A 24,482-nucleotide genomic window follows, 5' to 3' on the forward strand; every position below is an offset into this window, starting at 1 on the left:
CTATGGTATTTTTTGGGAAAAAAAGTTTGTTTCCAGTTTTTGGAGAAAAAAATAATTTGTTTTTGACCCTGAGAAAAAAAAATGTTTGTTTCACCCTCAGCTGCCACTATATGTAATGCTAAAAATGAAAGAAAAGAAATGTTTCGGCATGTCGCCAAAAAAATAGATTGTCTTTCGCCAAAGGCGAAAAAAAACCATAGCCCCCCCCCCTCAGAAAATCAAATATGGTTGCTGCCTTATATGATATAGTTAGAAGTTCATAGAATATCAACTATGTTAAATGAGGGTACATTCACCAAGACGCAACCTATATGAGGAAATACATGTAAATTGGTATTCTCATTAAAATAGCCGAGTGAAAAACAAAAGGTGTTCTAGCTGGAGATACTCTTGAATACAAGGATGACAATTTGTTTTTGAAAGCAAACACCTACATTTTATAAGGTGATCAACCTTCTAATCTTGTAGTGAATTCTTGATGTCATGTTTATGTTTTTTAACATACAAATTGTAATCGATCATGATCTGAAATAATGATTATAAGTCAACCGTGAAATTTTCAAGAGGAAATTAATATTGCCTCCACCGACACTGACTCTGACTGCGTAAACGTTTATGTGAACTATAACAAACATATAAATATATACAATAGTATTAGCTTATTCAATCTTATTGTAAGAGAAAGGCTATGTTTAAATTTTGCTATTGTCTAATCCCTTCTAAATACATGTGTACTATTTAATGTTTAAAAGAAAATACTACTACTTTGAATTAAACAGAATTACCAATAAAGCCTTTGTTCACTTATGTATGCTTGACATTGCTAGAGAAGAAAGGATAAAAATGAAGCATTCATTAGGCCACTGTTCAATAATGAATGTATAATATATAAGGAAACAGCTTCCTTTACACATAGAACTACCTGGTTCTTTGAATTAATATTTTGATCATAAAGATTTCCTTGTCCGCGTGTAACATATGCAAATTTGTTTCAAATTTGTAATTAATATTCTAATAAGGTTGCTTTTGATCTCACGCCTTTTGAAATCATATCAGGCTATTTGGTGTCTTATATATATGTACAAATACATATCTATATATAACTTCAATCGAACAGTTTTTCCATTAATGAAATAATTAAAATATATGAATGTGAAAACCGTGAAATATAAAGTGAATGAAGCCATCATGTGATGAATCATTTAGATCGATACACTTGAATCCTGCGTGCATCTCTGAAAGATTTACAAATGCGCGTCTGGCTTTCAGATTAAATTCTTGTTCATGGTGATTCCTAGCATGTGTATTGGACTAGATAAAGATTGAGATAAATAATGTAAATGTTCTACCAGTTTCTAATAAACAAAGATTAGACGTTTCTCGGGTATACATGAAAGTAAACCGAGTAGATTTATTGAACACTAAAAACGTGATCTCCGATCTTTATTAAAAATATCCAAATAGAAATTTACAACTTTATATATATGTTATCACTACTTGTGTCAAAAATATGAATGAATGAATGTGAACAGAAGATCGTTCAATCTTCACTGACAATTATTATTTAATTTACGGTTGGATTGATGTAGGATATACAATTTGACATGTAAATAACACCGTTTTTACCCACTGACACGGTTTTGGTCTTGTCAATAACGGGATATTAAAGAATTGGATAACTAGCCTAAATTTAGTGTGGATTTCTGTATTGTTAACTATGTGACATTTAAACACTTACAAAGGATTTCAAGCTATTAATGAATCTAACTTAAGGATGTACATTAACAAATAGTATTTTCGTTTACTATTTTTCTCATGTGAAAAATTAAGATTATTTTGAAATGGGTAGTTTGAACAGTTGTGGTGCTTTCTGGGCGTTTACATCATTTTTAGCTGCACTTAGTGCCGCAGTGGGATTTTATTTACCATACTGGTTGCAGGGATCTTTACAAGGAACAACTGTTTATTTCGGTGTTTTTCGACGATGCAATTATCCACATATTGCCTCTGGTAGTCTTACGCCTGTTATTGTTAACGAATGTGGAAGATATGCCACTTTTGACGATATTCCTAGCTTATCATGGAAAATAGTCACCATAACAATTGGAGTTGGGTGCGGAATAGCCTTGTTGGTATCGTTTGTTGCCATTTTGGCTGTATGTATTGATGGTGTAATGTCTCCAACGGTTGCAAGATCAGCTGGAATTTTTCAATTTTGTGCAGGTAAATAAAAAAATAAAACAGTATTAAAGCCTGCAATTATTAATTTTAGAGAACTAAAAGGACGTTTTTAGTTACTTAAAATGTATCAATTAACGTTGCTGCAATAACGAATTGGGCGAACATATTTCTAATCCTTTAGTTTTTTCATATTTAATATTTATTCTGTAGGTTACGTATTGATAATTTACTATGATTTGACCTAAAATAATCTTCGTTAACATTTTCTTGCAAAAATCAATATTGTCACAAACATCTGTGGTCTGTTGTGAGTCATAAAATGTCATTATTTCTCTATTTTGGAGAGACAGTCGATAAGGACATAAAATTGAAACATTTAGCATCATTATAACATAAATTACGTTAATAACTAAATGAAGTCAATGCAGCGATCAACGGATGTTGAGGTTGTGGAGCGGCTCCATTGAAATGAATTACTGGAAAGATCTACCGAAGATAGAAGGTTAAAACTTGTGGAGGTTCCACCGTGGATGTATGTATTGAAAAAAGTAAAGCTACCGTAGCGGTTATAAGCTATTTTGCCTACATTGAGGGTCTGCTCATGCAGGTCCTAAAGTTTTGGTTTGCGTTAGAATGAGAATGAGCTGTAGTAATCCGAAAATGTGTATTGTGACAAGGTTATCAGAGGTTATGCTGGCTGTCTTCATGATAGGTGGACTATCTGCTATATGAAATTTGGACATGGACGAAAATGATATTCCACATGTCAATGTTTAGTTACCGGGAATGAGAATTCAGGGAAGATATACTTGTAACTACATTCAAATAACGCCGAATAAAATACGACATATAAATGAAACGTTCGGTATTTTCGTCCTTGTCCTTTGGAGGATAGTTGCCTCATTACCCGATCATACAATAGCTCATTATTTTCATATTCTAAAATTGTATTACATATTGCCTCGAGTGGTTTTTTATTGTACCGTTTCCTCTCATAATAACATATACACAAAAAAATGTCAAGAAGAATTTGTCTTTTTACGGAAATATAAAAGATGAATACGGCATAATTTGAGTACTATTGAATCGTACCCTTCAAAATATACCTTTTTTTCTTTTCATGAATATGTATAACACGACGTGTCACTACCTTTTTCACTAAATATCCTTTTAAATTTTATAAAGTTGGTTATTTCATAAACGAATGCTCAGTTCAACTAATTTAAGCAGTATTATTCAATTTATGACCCATTAAACTTTCACGCAGCAAGTTTTACTTTAAAAGTCGTAATAAAATATTTTTATTAAATCATATTTTTTTGTACACAAAAAAGCGACAATAAGTAATATTAACATGGGTGGAAAATTATACACAAGATTTTAAAAATGGCTTGGCTTCAATGCATGTAGGTAGTTTGCTCTGGATTATACAATAATAGTTGAGTAAGAATACCACGATGAAAAAAATATCACACAATTATCAGTGGGGAAAAAATTTCTTCCAACATTCAACAAGACACAAACAATCGTATGGTCTTAGTTAACGATGTTTCAGAGAATTACGTTTCTGTTTTCTTAAAAAGTAAAAAAAACAACAACACTGAAATCCAAGAAAAATTCAACACGGAAAATCAAAAGTTGAAAACATCAGACGAAAGGAAAACAACTCGATACAGACTTTTCCTTATGTTTGACATATATATCGTGGTTATATCATAAACAGTATCATCTATAATACTGGTAATCGATTCAATAATTTTGCAACGATTTTCACTGCAAAAAAATCGAACTATTCTAATTTACTGCAGAAATTGATTTTTTCTAAATTTAGATTAACCTTTTTAAGTTGGCACCTACCATACGTCTCGTTTTAGATACAGTGGCGGATCCAGAACTTTTCCTAAGGGGGGACCAGGATCCGCCTATGAGATACACATATATCGTTTCAAATCAGAAGTTGGTTACACAATCAAGACATTAGTAGTAAACTTATAGTTTGACAGTTTTTTTGTCATCTCGGTTCATATAAAAGGGGATGGATGACAAGGGGTTGCTGTTTTGAAAAATCTCACATTTTTTGTAATTTGTTAAAGTTCCTTTACTAATTATAATGTAACTTAAATTATACCTATTTAAAATATAATTAGTCTCTCTTTTCTCTGTGGCTATCCCCGGTTCTAATGTCTTATCAAACAAAATTAGAATATACAAATAATGTATAAAATATTGACACGACGTGAGTGTACCACCCAGGCTGAATCGTTCCGGAACTGTTAAATTCCAACTAGTTAAACAGAATCGGAAACCTTTTTAAATTTTGATATATGTTTTGTGCATATGGCTTTCTGCATGTGGCGTCTGCTTGATAGATGGTCACGAATGCATATAAAATCTAAGACAGGGTAATGGCAAAGAAAAAATCACCATCGCGTGATGAAAGTTTTCACAACTTCAAAATTAAAGATCTCAATCTTTAAATTTTGCTTTTTAACAATACGCTTCACTTTTTATTTGTTATCAGCCTTGCATTTCTCATGCACACCAACATGCTTTTTATATCACTAGTTCAGATACTTTACATATTCCTGTTGAACTGAAGTAATTTAAGGTCATTTAATCAAAACAGAAGTCTAGTCAAAAGAAACTTAAGTATTCTAAAGGATGATTTATTTCTTCCTTTAAACGGAACATGACATTTGATATGGATATCTTCTCATTTGAGTTTGCCCTAACTTAATCTTGAATGTTTCATCTTATCTAAAATATGTCCTCTTCTATAATACAAAAGGTTTGAAATGTATACAAAATATTTAACTAAATACACAGTATACTTATTCATTGATTATATCATAATTCATATCTCGGTTCATCTAAATGTTTGGGTTTAAATATACATAGCTCCAAGCCAAGGCATGTACAGTATCATTTAAGAAGGAGACTGTATTATTACTCTAATAATGACATTGTCTGCCAATGTAGTAGTATTTTTTGAAATATTGCATATGAAAGAGTTTGAATGAGTAAAATCATATTTTATTTGGTATATAGATAATTCTAGCCAACCACAAAGCACTCTTAGAATGATGCACACACTCTCCCTTTTTCAGTAAATAAGCTAAAAAATACATCCCACGAATCCTAAAACAGAGTTTAATGATAATGTGGCTGTGAAGTATAGTAATACGGTTTTTATATACAATTTAAGAAAAAGTCAACAAGTAAACTGGCACAACTTTAATAGGCTAATTATGCTTCAAGTTGTGTATCTCTGCAAACCAAGTGTAAGTTATATTTCGTATCCATTTCACTTTATCAGGATTTTTTGGTGACGTACCATGGTAAACTCTTTCATATAAAAATATCACAATTGAATGAATACCAGTGTAGGAAACTATTAATGGCTTCTTACAATATAATAACCTATATGACAGAAACAACATATACTGTGAATTAGCGAGTGTCACCTTAGGCGAGTGTACCAACATAGGATTTTATAGGACTCCTACTGGATCATACGCATATACTCATACGGTCCGACCGTACGCGTATTGTCGGACCGTACGGGTATACGTATACGGTCCGGACCAAATCCACAGACATTTGATTTCTTTATCACACCAACCATTTTCAATGTTCGGCTACCTACAGACAATCCATGTAGGCGAACAGTGAACATGGTATTTGTGATAAATAAAAGTTTATCGCCACATTGTTGAGTTAAACCATAGACCATTTGTAATGTTTTCAAATATAGCCCAAATAATTTTAAACTGATTTTATACTTTTATATTTTGACTATCTACAAGGAAAAAGATTTTTAAACCACGACATGGAAATATTATTTTACCAGATTTTCTTCTGATATACAAAACATTGTCAAATCAGGTCTTCCATCTATATTATGATTGTTACGAAAGACAACAGTTATCAGATTTTCTGTCATAACGTAAACCCTCAAATACAAAATTATTGTCTATTGTTAATAACACCAAAAAGGAAACACGCCTATAATTGCACCGAAGAGAACTCAACACAGTTTATAAATTCATGTACATGTATACATTCATATGCAGTCAACATGTCAATGAAAACGTAAAAAACATGTAAAGGTGTTGCTAAGTGTAAAAAAAAAAACCGAACCATCTGAGCCTTCTGAATGACAATCATTTCATTATTTGCTCATTCATGCCAATTTAATTTAATGGTTTATTTTTTGTCAAAATAAGACCACAGAATTGTTTTGTTTTTCAAGTTGGGGAAAATCATATTGAAGTTATATTGACCCACCCTTACCTATATGATTTTATAGTATTTATATATCTCCTTGTAGCAGTTTGGATAGTTTATACGAAAGGAACAATGTAAGTTTATGAGACACATGTTTGAAGTCCCATAAAAGAAACCGTATTTCGTAGTTTACGCGTGTACATCATCCCTGTCCGTATTACTTCGCGCCTTTCTTTGAATCATCTTTTGTCGTTCGTCGTTTTTTCTAGCAATATTTTAATTACTTCGATTAAAGAACTGAGGTTAACGGCCAATTTAAAATAACTAATTGGTTGGTTTAATGTCAACAAGTAGTTATTTTGTTTCAATTCCGAACTCCATTGAGATCTTACAGCGGCCGGGTTAGATTACATGAAAATGTAACAACGGAGGTCCATGATTCATAGATTTTAAAGCTATTTATTGTTATCTAAATATTAAGACAAGTTTGTTGGTATTTTAATGTCTATTTACTATATAATTACATGTGTACCTACGAGGTCAAATTGTACCAAATATAAAAGAAAGGAAAATTGACAGACAAGCCCTTTAAACGACCTACACTGAAATCAATAAGTTTTTGTTGTTTAAAAACAAGTTTTACAGGTCTTTTCTATAAGAAAAATTAGGTGACATTTTCTATTATTTGCACCTGTTAGGTTGATGTAATTAATTTTTTCAAATTATTTATTTAAATATATTTTAATTGTATTATCCTTTAAACTGTGTCGTTTAAAGTTTGAGTTATTTGTAAAGATTATTTAAAGTGTCAAAGTGGCCTTTTTCTGTGACCTAATAAAATATTTCCTTTTATAACAAAGGACTTTCAATCCAAAGAAAGATCTTGTTTTCACAACACGATCCTTAACTGGTGTCCTTTATTTCTTATAGCGGTCTCTTAGTCAAACATTTAGTAGATCTATTCAATTCAAATGTCTATAATCTTTTTCAGGACTCCTGATTGGAGGTGGCGTTGCACTCTATCCCAATGGTTGGGACAGTCCAGAAGTCAACCAAGCCTGTGGTAACCGTTCTGATGCATATGTCATGGGTAAATATTGACACAAATATGCAATGACAGCAAACCAGGACTTGTCTTCATTGTCATATAAATGTAGCTTATTGGGTTGTTTTTGACAAATCTGTCCCTTCAAAACTGATTTTGCACTTTTTGGCAGTCCTGGGCGATTATTTCAAAAATTATATGAGCTAGGTTTAAAGGATAAGGCAAAAAATATTAGCATGGCGAGATCAAGATTTTGACTGTTATCTTTAAAATTATAGTTAAGGTTCAAATGTTAATTGTAAAACTGATCAGCGCATTACGATATATCCACCCTAAAACATTGAGGAAAACCCAACTTCTTGTTTTATTGCCCCTGAAAAATCAGTTTTTAACCATTTTAGCAGATTTTTGTTATTATCGTTAACAGTTTCACTATAGGAGCGTTGTTGAACATTTTATCAAAAACACCAAGCACAACGAGTTTGTGTATATTAGAAAGGATCTAATTAGCAGACTTGCTGTTTTTATAACCAGATGAGTGATACAGACACCGGTCTGCCTCTTGTTTTTTCCGGTAGTGAAACATAACATATTTCTAGGTTTGTTCTCATAGTGCTATATGACATGTGTTATTATAGTAGTCTCAGGTCGGTTGAATGTTTTAAAATTTTTGATAATTATGCATAAAAGAGTTATTAGAATAGATAAAAAAAAAAGAGTCAAATATATGGCAAGCATGTGGAAAAAAGGAAAGTGTACGATCATCTGAATAATGAGAATTGAAATGGGGAATGTGTAAAAGAGACAACAACCCGACCAAAGAACAGATAACAACCAAAGACCACCATTTGATCTTCAATGCACGAGAAATTCCCGCACCCGGAGGCGTGCTTCTTCTGGCCCCGAAACAAAAATGTATACTAGTTCTGTGATATTAAACGTCATACTTAACTCCGAAATATTAAAGAAATTTAAATCATACAAGACTAACAAAGGCCAAAGGCTCCTGACTTTAGACAGGCGCAAACATGCGGCGGGGTAAAACATGTTTTTTTGAGATCTCAATCATCCCCTATACCTCTAGTCAATGTAGAAAACACAAACGCACAACAGTTTGCACAGTAAAACTCGATTCAAAAGAAGTAGATATGTAGCGTTTAGGAATTCAATCGAGAAAAGGACGATTAGAACGAAGTTTAAAAATCATGCAGTAAATATGTTTCGGTTTTTTTTTCACTTGAAGTTACGATTTCTCAAAAAACTGAAACAGTTCAAACGAATCAAAGAGTTGATTGATTGCTTTTCCAATATAGTTCAGCTTGTTCTAAATTCTTACACAATATCATTAAAAAAAGTGGCTTCCTTTTCAATAGCAGATTCCTTTTTATTTTGTATCACTTAAGGGGGTAGACCTTGATCCAGGGAGATAACTCTTTAATTCAGTGATGCGTTTGTAATAGTCAAGTTTTATTAATGTATTTTAAGCATCTACCTGAAACAGACTGAAAATAATCTATGTATCCTAGAAGCTTAGAACCTATTTATGAAAATGACTGACTCAAACGTACTGATGATTTTAAGAGTTATTTCCCCTAACCTAGGTCTACCACCTTAACAGTTTACGTATTTTTTTTAGTTTCAATTAAATAATCGTCATAGATTAAGTAATTTCTGTTTTCATGTAAGACCTATTAATTTTTCATGTTTACTGATGTATAATATGCCTACCAGCTTGGTTACATATTAAAGAAGGAAACTATAAATCATAGAGATTATTTAGTTTCCAACTTTATTCCATCTTCAATTAAAATGATACGCCAAAAAATCATCTCCTGTCTGATGAGTATCCTAACTAACTTACAGATTATGTTTATGATAATAATAATAAAAAGATCAACGTACTTTAAGATTAAGTGTTTTGATACTGTAATCTAAATGATAAGTTTAAACGTACGGCTAGGCATTACCGACGCTGAAGAGTTAATAGCATTAACGGTATCAATTTTCTTGCACCAGATGCGCATTTCGACAATACATGTCTCTTCAGTGATGTTCGTGGCCAAAATATTTTAAATCAAAGCTTATACAAAAGATGAAGGGCTATAATCCAAAAGGTAAAAAAAAGTATAGCCAAATCCGTGAAAGGAATCAGAGCTTTGCATGATGGAATTACATATATATAATAATTTCTAACATCTTGTAACAGCAGATTTTGATAACACAAAAAAAAACGTATTTTCATGCCAGTACTGTAAAAGTTTCTGAATCCATCTTTACCCAGATTCTTACAGTGCTGAACACATTGAAATTGACATAAAATATATTTCATTCATTTCAGGTGATTGCAAGTTTTACTGGTCATTTTATCTAACAGCAGTAGGTGCAGGAATAACAATACTGTGGTCACTCATATCATGTCATGCTTCTCATAAGAAACGTAGTGGACCGGTGCCTTATACAGATATTTGATATTTATCTCAATGCATCCGTTGCAGGAACATGACATAATAAGACAAGCTGAAGTTTGGTGGATGAATTCTTATACCTGTAAACCTAGGCAGTATGTAAAATATCACAGGCGAAATGTGCAAGCTGATGTCAAATTAACATTTTTCACTATCAAAATTGCCATTTTATCACACGGAAAAACAAGTTTCAATATTAGCTTCGTTTATGGGTGCAATATTTAAGTGTATATTTTGTAAATCAGTGACAGTATTAATATATGAATACCAATTATACCTGCTATTATTACTAGCAATTGAAAGGTAGCATTCAATTACACGCCTTTTATCTTAAAACACAACTAATGATAGTCCGGGAATGTATACTGGATCATTGAGTATACACAGACTCAGATGTTCATCTTATATCATCCTCTGATTAAAAAAAATATTATAGAAAAAAATCTAACAACAGTTGAGAAACTAAATTGGGTCGATGTCATTGCTGTTGGAAGTAACTCATCCATCCCCAAATAATCACTAGCTATAAATACATCAATTTTTGTCGACATAAATTTAAAACTGTTTACAGAACTTTGAAATTTTCCTTTTTTTTTTACCCCATAATAGATTATCTTAGCGATATTTGACAAAACCTTTCGGACTTGTGGGACCTCTAGTAATTGTCAACTTCTTATTTTATTCAATCTTTTTAATTGCTTTCATTCGAGCGCCAGTGATGCGTCTCCTGTGGACGAAACAAGCGTCTAACGAACACATTTTTGAAGCAATAATTCCTGAGTTATCTCCCTTAGTATGTAATTATATCCAAATGTATTTATTTTATATTACCCTTGAACAACATCAAATCATTGCATTCTTAAATTATTTAACGCAACATAAGTATACCGATGAAAGTCAAATATCATCAACCATTCAGAAAAGAAAATGTAAAATCTCAAAAAATACCAAACGCCGATAATTCAAAGCTGAAAATCCCAATAAAATGGCAAAATCAAAAGCTCAAACACATTAAAAGAATGGACTACAAATGTCATATTCCTTACTTAGTACAGACATTTTCTTACACAGAAAATGATGGATAAAACCTGGTTTTAAAGCTAGCTGAACATCTCAATTATATGACCATCGCATACAATTCCATTACATTGACAACGTTGTGTGAACCAAATAAACAAACATTATAAGTAAATATTTATCAAAGGTACTAGGATTATAATTTAGTACGCTAGATGCGCGTGTCGCCTACATAAGAATCATCAGTGACGCTCATATCAAAATATTTATAAAGCAAAACGAGTACGAAGTTGAAGAGCATTGAGGATCCAAAATTCCAAAAAGGTTGTGCCAAGATACGGCTAAGGTTGTCTATTCCTTGGATAAGAAACCCCTTTGTTTTTCGAAAAAAACATAGTTTTGTAAACAGTAAATTTATAAAAATGACCACATAATTGATATTCATGTAAACACCGAAGTGCTGACTACTGGGGTGGTGATACCCTCGGGGACGAAACGACCACCAGCAGTGGCATCGACCCAGTGGTGTAAATATTTATCAAAGGTACCAGGATTATAATTTAGTACGCCAGAAGCGCCTTTCGTCTACATAAGACTCATCAGTGACGCTCATATCAAAATATTTATAAAGCCACACAAGTACGAAGTTGAAGAGCTTTCAGGATCCAAAATTCCAAAAAGTTCTGCAAATACGGCTAAGGCAATCTATTCCTGGGATAAGAAAAATCCTTAGTTTTTCGAAAAATTCAAAGTTTTGTAAACAGTAAATTTATAAAAATGACCACATAATTGATATGCATGTCAACACCGAAGTACTGACTACTGGGCTGGTGATACCATTGGGGACGAAACGTCCGCCAGCAGTGGCATCGACCCAGTGGTGTAAATATTTATCAAAGGTACCAGGATTATAATTTAGTACGCCAGACGGGCGTTTCGTATACATAAGACTCATCAGTGAAGCTCATATCAAAATTTTCAAACAGTTTCAAAGATTGGGGTACAGCAATCAACCTTCTGCCATAATCTTAATTACTATAACACACAAATATGTAGAAAACAAAAAAGGCATTAGGACAAAAGCACATTAGCATAAATGAAATACCAAAAAAACCAAATATTTTCAATAACACAACAACGGGATATTTTAGTACACAACCACGAAATATGAAATAAAGAAACACAAAAGGCATATAGATAAAGCACATTTAGCAAAAATGGAAGAGAAAACTACAAATATTACCATAGTACAATAACACAATGACATAATGTATAAGTGCAGAGCCACGACACATGTAACAAAGAAACCCAAAAAGGCATATTGATAAAGAACATTAGCAAAAATGAAAGACAAGAATACAAAAGTTTCCATAGCACAATAACACAATGACCACATATATAAGTACATAAAATATAGTTTAAAATAAAACCTGATGAAATCGCATGAAAATGAGCGAGACTGGATGTGCAGACAAGGAACGCGTCTCACACGATGTATGCATAACTTACCATACAAATCAACACTGTCATAATGCCACTGTATAAAATATGTATATCAATATGTGACACTGTAATAAACAAATTTTATTCTAATTTTATGAAAAAGTTTCTATAAAATACAAAGTAGTATAACACAATAGCCACTTTCTTAAATTATACACACACGTCACTTCAACGGCAAATGTTCGTGTGAGGTGAAAAAAAGCAATATGTGAAATGTAAATGAACAGAAATACCGAACTCAACGGAAATTTCAAATTTCAAATTTCAAATCTGAAAGTTCTTTGACAAATGGCAAACTCAAAAGTTCAAACCCATCAAACGAAAAGAAAACAACTGCCATATTCCTCATTTTAGTTTATATTCAGATACGATCATAGTTTACATAGTTTCACCTCACACAGTGCATGAACATCCCTTTAGTGTATTCACAACAGAACACAATTTATCTTCGAGGATGAAAATTTTTGTTTATTTTCTTTGGTTACATCTTCTGACATCAGACTCGAAATTCTCTTGAACTGAATTTTAATGTGCGTATTGTTACGCGTTTATTTTTCTACATTGGTTAGAGGTATAGGGGGAGGATTGAGATCTCACAAACATGTTTAACCCCGCCGCATTTTTGCGCCTGTTCCAAGTCAGGAACCTCTGGCCTTTGTTAGTCTTGTATTATTTTAACTTTAGTTTCTTGTGTACAATTTGGAAATTAGTATGGCGTTCATTATCACTGAACTAGTATTTATTTGTTTAGGGGCCAGCTGAAGGACGCCTCCGGGTGCGGGAATTTCTCGCTACATTGAAGACCTGTTGGTGACCTTCTGCTGTTGTTTTTTTATTTGGTCGGGTTGTTGTCTCTTTGACACATTCCCCATTTCCATTCTCAATTTTATTACATCTCATTTCAATATACTCCAGCACTGACTATTGACTAATGCTACTCTCGTCGACTCACATCCTACCAGCAGTGGTGTCAACCCAATCTAAATAAATGACAATAACAGATTATAAATTCCGTGCATACGAATCACTTCTTAGAGTTACCTTCATCAAGAATAGTAAATTTCAACCCAGGTCAACTTTGCGTGAGAGAGTTGAACCTATGTTTCTTAATAATTTCTTGATTTATCTTAAAACAGGTATTTTAGAAATGTATATTACAAAATCAAGTAATTATCGACTTAATAAATTTCGTGCTTCCGAAATGTTTGTCTGAATTGTCATTTATAATTCATAGATGTAGAAATTTATAGGCACGTTAGGAGCTATTTGATCAATAGAGAATTAAAATAGTGTAGCAAAATTCATATATCTATCGGGGACAAAACATTCTACCAGCAGTAACATTGTCCAAACGATTGTATATAAAAATAATGCTTATAATTTGAATTTTTGTCCATCTGATGAGTTAAGACTTTTTCAACTGATTTTCATAGTTCGTTCTTATGTTTTCTGTTATACCACTGTCCCAGGTTAGGGGGAGGGTCGTGATCCCATTAATATGTTAACTGTAATTCAGTGGTTGTCGTTTGTTTATGTGCGAAATATTTGTTTTTAGTTCATTTTTTTTATTTAAATAAGATCCATAGTTTTTTCGTTTGAATTGTTATACATTGTCATATCGGGGCCTTTTATAGCTGAGTATGCGATATGAGCTTTGTTCATTGTTGAAGGTAGTACGATAACCTATAGTTGTTCATGTCTGTGTCATTTTGGTTTCTTGTGGACAGTTGTCTCATTAGCAATCATACCACATCTTCTTTTTTATATTTATAAATAGTTTTCACGAGCATCATTGACGAGACATGTATTGTCGAAATGCGCATCTGGTGCAAGAAAATTGGTACCGTTAATTTTAGTTCACTCTTACTTTAAAAGAAATAAGCATTTGGCAAAATGAAAGACGAAATAGTCTTGTTTTTCAGAGATCCTAACTGAAGTCGTCGATCCATGCTATAAGTTATCTCGATATGAGTTATACCTGCTATGTATCATAATATTAATTTGATGGTATGTTCACTTGGACACACGCGATGCAAGCACACATCATAAACATCAGAGAAAGAATAGAAAGAATAGAGAGAAATGAATTGTACATCTACCATCCAAACTGTGATAATGACGAAGTTTTAATTGAACAAAATATTTATATGTTGCAGTATTTACTTTTCATTTTAAATCCAAAAAATCAAAGCAGAGGAATAATACTTAGAAAAGTAATAATCAAAAACCTAAATGAAAACAACTATCATGAATGAATACTACTATCAACAATACCAAAAGCTAAAGCTCATGGGGTAAGTATCTTGAAATAACATTGTAGTTCTTCAGATCATCTCACTATGAAAATAAGAAGATGCATGATTTTCAATGCGGCAACATACCACAAGTAACTGTTACAGATGACGTAGAAGTTAAATTCATCTTACTTTGAAGTATGTATAAAGTAAAATCACAAAAATACTGAACTCCGAGGAAAATTAAAAAAAAGGAAAGATTTCAAATCAAAAACTCAAACACATCAAAAACATCAAATGTATACATTATGAGAGATGTACTTTATTGCTGACTGAGCTTCCTATGAATTCCAGTTGCATGCGCCACTTTAATCGAATAGTCTTGATGTATGCAAGTTGACTCAACGTTTTTTCCACTTGTAATTTGAGTTTAAATTCATTGACAAGTACCAGGATTATAATTTAGTACGCCAGACGCGCGTTTCGTACACATAAGACCCATCAGTGACGCCCATGTCGAAATATTATAAAGCCAAACAAGTACGAAGTTGAAGAGCATTGAGGATTCAAATTCTAAATAGTTGTGCCAAATACGGCTAAGGTAATCCATTTCTGGGATAAGACTATTCATAGTTTTTCGAAAAATTCAAAGTTTTGTAAACAGGAAATTTATAAAAATGACCACATAATTGATATTCATGTCAACACCGAAGTGTTGACTACTGGGATGGTGATACCATCAGGGACGAAACGTCCTCCAGCAGTGGCATCGACCAAGTGGTGTAGATAGTTATCAAAAGTACCAGGATTATGATTTAGTACGCCAGACACGCGTTTCGTCTACATAAGACGCATCAGTGACGCTCATGTCAAAATATTTATAAAGCCAAACAAGTACGAAGTTGAAGAGCATTGAGGATTCAAATTCTAAAAAGTTGTGCCAAATACGGCTAAGGTAATCCATTTCTGGGATAAGACTAATCATATTCCTTGGATAAGAACATCCTAAGTTTTTTCGAAAAATTGAAATTTTTGTAAACAGAAAATTAAAATAAAATGACCACTTAATTGAAATTACTGTCAACACCGAAGTGCTGACTATTTGGCTGCTGATCCCTCGGGGACGAATATCAATTATATGGTCAACTTTATATATTTCCTGTTTCATAACTTTGAATTTTTCGAAATTTTTCGAATTCTCTTATCCACGGAAAAGTTTACCTTAGCCATATTTGGAAGAAATGTTTGGAAACCTCGGTCCTCAATGCTCTTGAATTTCGTACTTGTTTGGCTTTATAACTATTTTGATCTGAGCGTCACTGATGGGTTTTATGTTGACGAAACGCGCGTCTGACGTATCAAATTAAAAATCCTTGTACCTTTGATATTTATTATTAGTGGGTTCCGTGTTGCTCAGTCTTAAGATCGTGTTTTGTTTAGTCTTGTTTACTCTTGTTAGTCTTTTGGTCTTTTTCGTATTGTCTATAACATTGTCTTTTCAGTAATTGCTTTTCATCTATCTTCTTGTTGAGATCATAACAGGGATATCATGATACACGATATTGATTTAGATTTCCTGGAAATGTATGGTCTTCAAATCAAATAAACGACTAAGTGAAATATTTTATTTTAAAATCAACAACAATTATATCACAGTTTTTCCCAGCACAATTGTTGCGCAATATAAGACATAATATGTAATTATATTTTTGATGCTTTGGATTATTATTTAACATGATTTGTTTTTATCATAACCACTCTGATTATTGATGAGGCTATTGTTGTTGATTATAAATCTATAAAATGCATTTAGAACTGATAATTGTTTATTGTTTGAGTCGAACTCGTGTCAGAATTGTGATATTTATTAGGAAATATTTGAACTCGCAAAACTGATAACAAATTATACAAATTTCTGAAAAATACATAGTATATGAACAAATATAACATTTATCCAAAGAAAAGTAAAATGTTGATTTCTACATCAAACATAAATATATGTATAATACAATGTTGACAATTCTAGTGAATCATCCAACTCTAGATTTGTTTAAGGATTTAAGGAAAACTCTGTAAATTATGTACCAAAGAATCTTGTGAAAGGTTTATAAAAATTTAAACATGAATGACATAAATATGCAAATGATTCAGTAAATGAAAATTTCAAAATATATAAATAAAAATCTATATTTATGTAAACAAAGTAGAAAAATAAAATAACAATGGAATGTAAGAACTACAAAAAAATGTTTAATAATCTAATTCTAATATCAATACAGTTTCTTGCATTTTAACAAATTCTTCTCTCTAAAAGACTTACCACAATTTAAATGATTTATTCCAATATTGTTCAATATTGTAATTATCATATCAAATATCAACAAAATGCAAGTCAAAATGTTAATATGTGTTGTCGTACATTCCTTCTCCTATGCTTTATTTTTTTCTTCTTCATATTATACTCTTACCATTCGATTTTGTTTTAACAAAACCCTATGAATAATATTCCCAAATAGTAAGTTGTTAACTTTCGAAAAGGAATATACCGAACAAGTATGGAGCTTTCCACCTTTTGGGTCTCTTTTATAATCTTGATTTCCATTCATGTCATCCTCCATACAATTCCATTCTTGTCATTCATCGACACAATTCCATTCTTGTCAATTACATATAAAATTAAGTTTCAAGGTTCTCATTGAGCCTTCTCGTCGATATTAACATTATGTACAAAAGTTGTAAGATTTAGAAAAGCAAGTTAACCTCACATGTCTACATTCAATGCCAACAATGACCACATTGAAATATGATTAAAGAAGGTTGAAAAGTTTAGCCCGACAAAATGTTCTTTCTATTTCTTGTCAACTAGCATTAGGGAAATATATTTCCATCAAATTGGAATGCAATATTAATTGTTGGTGCTTACTTAAAGTCTAGTGTCAAAATGAAAGTGAAATAAATTAAAATCATATAGTGATTATAATAAGGATAGCTATGTAGGCCAATCATTAGGTCGAAAATTAAAAAAATCTCTAGATATTTTTTCAATCAATTTTTCAAGGTTTTACTTTAGTTTCAAAATATAATTAAACATTTATTTATTTGATTATATAATCAGTATTTTGATTAGTTTATTTACTTTACCTTGTACTTCTACTTTATCAATTATTTAGTTTATTTTTAGATGATCTCCCCTTACAGTTCTTTACAGTCTAATTGTATCATTAGCTTTTGATTATTGATTTGACATTTATTTTATTACATATAAGGCATATTTTTACACAGCAGACCATTCTTCATCCAGAGTTCCCAGTGATTATTATAGATTTTTTGTTTGATCATGATGATTTTTTTTTTTTTTAATAATGAGTCTAAAACGACAGAACAAGTATAGAAGATTAATTAACTTTGTAATTCATAGAAGATTTTTAAAAAAAGGAAAAAATAAGAATCAAGTGAGGCCTCATGTGACCTTTTTTTTAATAAAACTATCAACAGCACATTATACCCGGAAATATTATACATCTACTGAAGGTTGAACACCCGTTTGTATCTGAGAGAGAAAAAAAATGGTATTATTTGCGTGCATTTATTAATAACCAACTAAACACATAGCTGCCATATTTGCCACCGAGTTTAGCCACAAAAATATTAAAAATTTTAAACGAAATTTCAGAATCATCATGACAATTATTTTTTTAATATCTGGTTAGTAAAAAATTTAAACACTGACCAACCAAAATCAATTATTGTCTTCTCATTTTATGATATATAACCGTATATACGTTCTTGTTGTTTGGCTCCGAGTTTCAGGCGACGGTTGGAATGATTTTATTATTACGCATGCAATACGTGCGCAAAGTACTGTAGTAACATGAGCAGATAATCAAGGTGAGCGAAATAGGAAAGACAACTATTTTATAAAAATAACAATAAGGTGAACATTTGAGTTTATATCACAGTAAAAATGACATGGACGGTCCTTTTCTAGATTCTTACAATGAAGGCAACGGTGTATTGCAAGTGCTGTAGTTTTCGATGATGTTTGAATATTTGCCTCTTTTTTGATTATAACTTATAGAAAACCAGTTCTCCACATTTTTTGTATAGAGATTACTATCAGCGCACATAGTACCTCGATAAACAGCCGTGAGTGAGAGTACCCTGTCAGTACTGAGTTACCTGCAAGAAAAATATCATTTAAGATATAACACACAGTTGCACCCAAAATATTAACTCATATTCTTTTGAACTAGTTTGATATATGAAAACCTTGATAAGTTAAAGTTCCAGAGCACCTGAGATCACCCCTAGTTTTTGGTGGGGTTCGTGTTGTTCATTTTTTAGTTTTCTTTGTTGTGTCATGTTTGTCTGTTTGTCTTTTTCATTTTTAGCCACGGCGTTGTCAGTTTATTTTAGATTTATGAGTTTGACTGTCCCTTTGGTATCTGTCGTCCTTCTTTTAAAATATTTAGTTCACGTTTTGAAGTTGCATGTATTTTTTCTCTTTATATTATTTTTGTTTAACTTTGTGCTTTGTAAACAGTTTTTGTGGCGTTGATACATTCGTGCGTTTTTGTTTGTGCAATGTCCTTGATTATTTTAGGTACTGGTTGTTATTCTGTGGTTAACATTTCGAAATGTACTATTATATTATATTTTTATGTACTTCCCTATCCTAAGTGTTATTGCATTTATTTCACATGTATTCCTGTCATATAATGTTGTCATTTTAGCAGTCTATTTAACATTGCCTGTAAACCTTTAAAGTCTTCAAATGTTCTGTATCAAGTTATGAATAGGGCAGTTGTTATCTAAAAGTTCGTTTTTATATATTTTGCATTGTCGTTTGTTTTTTGTGGCACTTCAGTGTTTCTGTTTTTTTCCCTCTTATAGCTTATGTGTTTCCCTCGGGTTGAGTGTATACCCAGGATTTGTTTTTCTCTGAATCGATTTATAACTTTCGAACAGCGGTATACTACTGCTGGCTTTATTTAGAATATACTCATGTACATTGTTTTATATACATACCTGCCGAAAAAGCGTTTATAAGACACTGAGTAGCATCACTTGACGAAAGACAAGCTGGAATTAGAAAACAACATTGTAATGATTTTGAAAGGGGAATTTGTTTTATATACAACTATGTCAGTTTATAATTTATATTTTTCTTGTTCAATTAAAAACTCTTTGGATATTTTTGATAAATTACGTGCTTTTGAAAATCCTATCAGTAAGAAATATGACAGTTGTTTCGATGTGTTAAAGCTTCGCTCTCATCCCATATGGAATTACCTGACCCCATTTATCTCATATAAAGTCACTAAAACACCATGTAACTAATAATACATGAAACATAACAATATAAAATCTAACTTACAACCAGCTCCTACACTGTTCTTCAAACACGTTAAGGCTGTGTTCTGATTTGATATTAAACATGCTATAAAATAAAACAATATGCAGCTGAAGTATGCAAGTCATAACTGATCCCTTGTAGAGAATCATAGTGTAAAAATTATAACAGATTTAAGTAGATAGTCAATCAAACAACCCAATTTAACTATAAACAAGTCCATAGTTTACATGATAGTTATGTAGGGTATGTTACTTACTAAACAAGTAAAACCTCACAGGGACACCCTATTGTGTCTGTTTGCAGTCAATTATGTTTGAAGTAATTTTCAATTCGTTTTTAATCATATGTGAATTCGGTGTTGTCAGATCATTGTTCCTCTCATATATACGAATTTATTTATAACTTGCTTGTATTCATTTATAAACTTTTGGCGTTTTATAGTTTACCATTTATATGGAAGTAAATCTATCGTTGAACTTGATGAGGTCATGTGAATTGTTACATTTTATAGCGGTGTTGTTTATAAATTGCAATAATTGCTAAATTCATCCTTTATTAGCGTAAAAGTTTTTAGCTTAAACTTACCTCCATACGTATTTTCCATGCAAGTTTCATTAACCATTGTTGAATTTACACACGCTTAAAAAAAGATAACAAAATTCAAAGACACTTTGACAATTCTTTCACAAAACATATATTTTCTTGCTAAGTTGGAGACCCATCGGCGACTTTCTGCTGTTTTCTGCTTTTTGGTAGGGTAGTTGTCTCTGTGACATATTCCCCATTTCAATTCTCAATTTTAAACATATATTTCTTTTAGTTTGTTTTATATAAAAATGAGAAAAAAACAACACTTTAAGTGAACAACTGGAAAATTAATTTGAATTTGATTATGTACTAAATTTTGAAACATGAAATTATTAATCAAACAATTCAATAATAGCAGGTGTACAACTCAATATGTGTGCAATGATTCTATGACTTTTCAGGCATAAGAAAAGACAATATATCGGAGGAGTTGCTCCACATACAAGTCATCTTTTAAATTACTTAACAGATTTGTGTTCCTAAAGCTGTCATCCTAATGCTAGCAAGTTTAATGTTTGGTTTATTTGCTTGCTTTGTTTGTAAAAATGTTTGCTCAAGAATTGTAATTAAGAGCGCATTTCTTTCTAACACAAACGATGCAAAAGGCTTATCGCGCACATGTGTTGATCATTTCTTTCTAACATACGTTGGCAAAGTTTACATAAACTTTTACAAACTATGCAAACGCTAAAAATGCGTCCGCAGTTTGTAGTTTGTCGTTTTTTAGTACACACGCTACATTTGTTTCTAGCTTCTACCTGTTTAAGCGAAGTATTTGTTTCTAGATTCTACCTGATTAAACGAAGTATTTGTTTCTAAGTTTGTAAAAAGTCTGTTTACCAACAGCATGTGCATGCATTATTGAAAGTTCAAACAGGGTCAGTAAAAACTAGTTAAATGATCTATTTGTTTCTACTTATGAAGCGCTTAGAAAACAACAACAAACGCGACACAACGTTTGCAAAATTTTAGTTAGAAAGAAATGCGACAAAAGATTGACATCTGCAGTATCCTCAAGTCCTACAAAAATATTTGTATATAAGCTTCAAACTTTGGTTTACTATGACTTTTTTCTCAAGTAAGATAATATTTTGTTAACCTTTAAGTTAATTCTTATACATTATCTGCACATAATTTGCATTAAACTTACAAGCAGCTTCTATTTGAGAAATTACGCACTCAACATCTGCAGATGACTGACATGCTGCAAAGAGAAAAACACATATACTTGTTATTGATTTCATCGATACAAATTTTGATTTTTTAATCTCAATTGCTGATTAATTTATAAATATTAAGCTACAACTGCAGGTATACAAATTGAAATGTATTAAAAAATCATACTTGCTTATAAAAAAGAAGTTTATTTATTTAGTATTTGGTTTCTTGGACAAAAATCTGTGTCAGTAATGCGTTGACAACCGTGCTGTGATTTAATATTATCAATAGATGCAAATTAGAGTTTACATTTGGCACACAATCAACGATTTAAAAACAAAATATAAAATTTCACAAGAATATAATAATGATACTTAGATATAAAAGTTTGAAGGCAATGTACGTCCTTGAATAGTTTGGTTGATTTTCAACTGACAATGGCTTAATAACTACATTATTTATATTGTTAAACAAATCTTTATAGATGGCGGCGATTTGAAGTTTTGTATCAGTGTCCAAAGAAGATATGATCTACTTGTAGTAAGAAAATAATCCAAATATATTTTTTTTCGAATAATCTTAAACAGGAAAGGTCGAGGTTTGTTTCGAGACTATACACTTTCACTGATGTAAACTAAGTATCTTCTTTTAGTCGATTTAAAAATTGATTTGACTTTAAAAATGATGCATTTTTCAAGTTTTCCATGAGCAATCGTAAACATATGATTTTGAAGACCATGAAGTAAAATTGCACCTCAATGGCACAATGAATCGGTATTCTTAACCATTCTCAAGTACTAAAGTCATGTTTAATGCATATACACGTAAAGGTAATGGGGTTTTAGCAAATGTCATAGATCCAACAAGTAGTTGGCATAACCCAAAGTCAATGGATAGTTCCATTTTGCTGTTCTATACATTTATCGGAAATCGTTATGATTTTTAAAAACTTAAATGATATATCAGTCTTATAGAATAAGCGTAACTAATTATGATTGCCATATCATGAACTGTTTCTAAATATGTATAACATGAGGGTGGAATATTTCCTCAAAAGGTGTATTCTTTATATGTAATATTATTATTATTTTGTATATTTTAACTAATTTGCTTTTTTTCAGAATGAGTGACCTGTTAAACTGTATACTTATAATTAAAGGTTGACCGAAACATAAGACAGAAAAATGACCTAGCAGAATTGATTTCCAAAAATATAAAAATTGAAACATAAAAACATCTATTTTTATGACACAATCATAAGGAGAAAGCAAAAAAATTTCTGCTCAGATTCAGGCGTATTGAAAAAAAACCCTGATATTACAATCTTTAGTTTAAATTGTTTAACATTTCTCATTTCGGGGCTTTTCATAGCTGACCATGTGGTATTGGCTTTGCTCATTGTTGAAGGCCATAATGTGGCCTATAGTTGTTAATTTTTGTATCATTTGGTCTCTTGTGAAGAGATTTTTCACCTGCAATTATACCATATCTTCTTCTTTTTTATATATATTTATTTGTATTAGATCGATACGAGGATAAATTGACCCAAAGAAGTATATCGAATAACTATATATAATATTGTCATATTACGATAAACATTTGTTAAGGCCAATATATCATGGAATCTTCCTCATACAAGGGCTATAAATGTAACAACGGTTATTTTAGTCATGAAAACTGAATTTGAAGTTGATACCAAATTGATGGGTACGGTTACACGCATTAGATATCATGTCAAACGTTATTCTTTATACATGAATCTTTTTCCAAATATATATATATCGTTATTTTTACATGTATCATTTAAGATCCAATAGAACTATAATGTAATAATACGAGAGCCCTTTACACAGGGATGACACCCATTGTATTTTATAACTCAATTTGCAAAATTGGCGTATCTTATTAATTTATCGTTTAAAAATAAAACTATTCTATTTTTGCCACATAACGAGTAAAACAGGCTTTAATATAACTTCTCTTTAGAGAATCTACAATTATGAAGAAAAGAAAAAGATATGTAGTTTTACCTGGTAAGTAATTGTCAATCAAACATTGTAAGGTACCAGATGAATTATAGCAATTGTTTACGATATACTGTACAGTGTTTACTGTTGCGCTTGATGCTGGCACGATGGATGAACTAGATGATGGTGTTATTGAGCTTGACATTGTACTTAATGGTGTGTCCGACATCTCTGACAGAATAACAGAGGATTGTGGTGTTTCAACAGAATTTGATAACATTTCTGTCGCTGACGAGTACATCACAAAAGATGACATCAGAGACGACGGTTGCATTGACATCATGGATGACGGTTCCATTACCCCCATTGACGACGGTCCCATCGACATCATTGATGATGGTTCCATTGCCCCCATTGTCGACGGTCCCATCGACATCATTGATGACGGTTCCATTGCCCCCATTGACGACGGTCCCATCGACATCATTGATGACGGTTCCATTGCCCCCATTGACGACGATCCCATCGACATCATTGATGACGGTTCCATTGTCGTTATTGTCGATGGTTCCATTGACATCATGGCAGACAGTTGTATTGATATCATAGATGATGCCATCGGCATCATTGATGACTGTTCCATTGCAATTATTGACGACGGTTCTATTGACATCACGGAAGACGGTTCCATTGACATAATTGACGATGGTCCCATCGACATCATTGACGATGGTCCCATCG

The 24,482-nt window shown here is 31.8% G+C and overlaps 2 protein-coding genes across 2 annotated transcripts; one reads left to right on the forward strand and one right to left on the reverse strand.

The window, feature by feature from the left end:
* Positions 1-1,174: 1,174 nt before the first annotated feature.
* LOC134712241 (LHFPL tetraspan subfamily member 6 protein-like) lies at positions 1,175-10,192 on the forward strand. Its single transcript, XM_063573587.1, has 3 exons — positions 1,175-2,223; positions 7,400-7,498; positions 9,792-10,192. The coding sequence occupies exons 1-3, from the start codon at positions 1,842-1,844 to the stop codon at positions 9,920-9,922; spliced, it is 612 nt and encodes a 203-aa protein (XP_063429657.1). The 5' UTR covers positions 1,175-1,841; the 3' UTR covers positions 9,923-10,192.
* An 8,106-nt stretch (positions 10,193-18,298) lies between these two features.
* LOC134712242 (uncharacterized) lies at positions 18,299-24,450 on the reverse strand. Its single transcript, XM_063573589.1, has 6 exons — positions 23,805-24,450; positions 21,767-21,820; positions 20,614-20,667; positions 20,050-20,112; positions 19,701-19,754; positions 18,299-18,851 (listed from the first exon to the last, which is right to left on the reverse strand). The coding sequence occupies exons 1-6, from the start codon at positions 24,436-24,438 to the stop codon at positions 18,745-18,747; spliced, it is 966 nt and encodes a 321-aa protein (XP_063429659.1). The 5' UTR covers positions 24,439-24,450; the 3' UTR covers positions 18,299-18,744.
* Between the last annotated feature and the right edge of the window lie 32 nt (positions 24,451-24,482).

This window comes from Mytilus trossulus, chromosome 3 (genome assembly GCF_036588685.1).
Source record: "Mytilus trossulus isolate FHL-02 chromosome 3, PNRI_Mtr1.1.1.hap1, whole genome shotgun sequence".
NCBI lineage: Eukaryota > Metazoa > Mollusca > Bivalvia > Mytilida > Mytilidae > Mytilus > Mytilus trossulus.

What these genes read in the sequence shown, in the direction of transcription:
- LOC134712241 (XM_063573587.1), top strand. Translation starts at nt 1,842, where the DNA reads ATGGGTAGTTTGAACAGTTGTGGTGCTTTCTGGGCGTTTACATCATTT. An exon ending in AATTTTTCAATTTTGTGCAG is followed by an intron (nt 2,224 to 7,399) that starts GTAAATAAAAAA and finishes AATCTTTTTCAG; the next exon opens with GACTCCTGATTGGAGGTGGC. An exon ending in TTCTGATGCATATGTCATGG is followed by an intron (nt 7,499 to 9,791) that starts GTAAATATTGAC and finishes CATTCATTTCAG; the next exon opens with GTGATTGCAAGTTTTACTGG.
- LOC134712242 (XM_063573589.1), bottom strand. Translation starts at nt 24,438, where the DNA reads ATGTCAATGGAACCGTCTTCCGTGATGTCAATAGAACCGTCGTCAATA. An exon ending in GATTGACAATTACTTACCAG is followed by an intron (nt 21,821 to 23,804) that starts GTAAAACTACAT and finishes TTCTCTTTGCAG; the next exon opens with CATGTCAGTCATCTGCAGAT. An exon ending in TTCTCAAATAGAAGCTGCTT is followed by an intron (nt 20,668 to 21,766) that starts GTAAGTTTAATG and finishes TCTTTTTTTAAG; the next exon opens with CGTGTGTAAATTCAACAATG.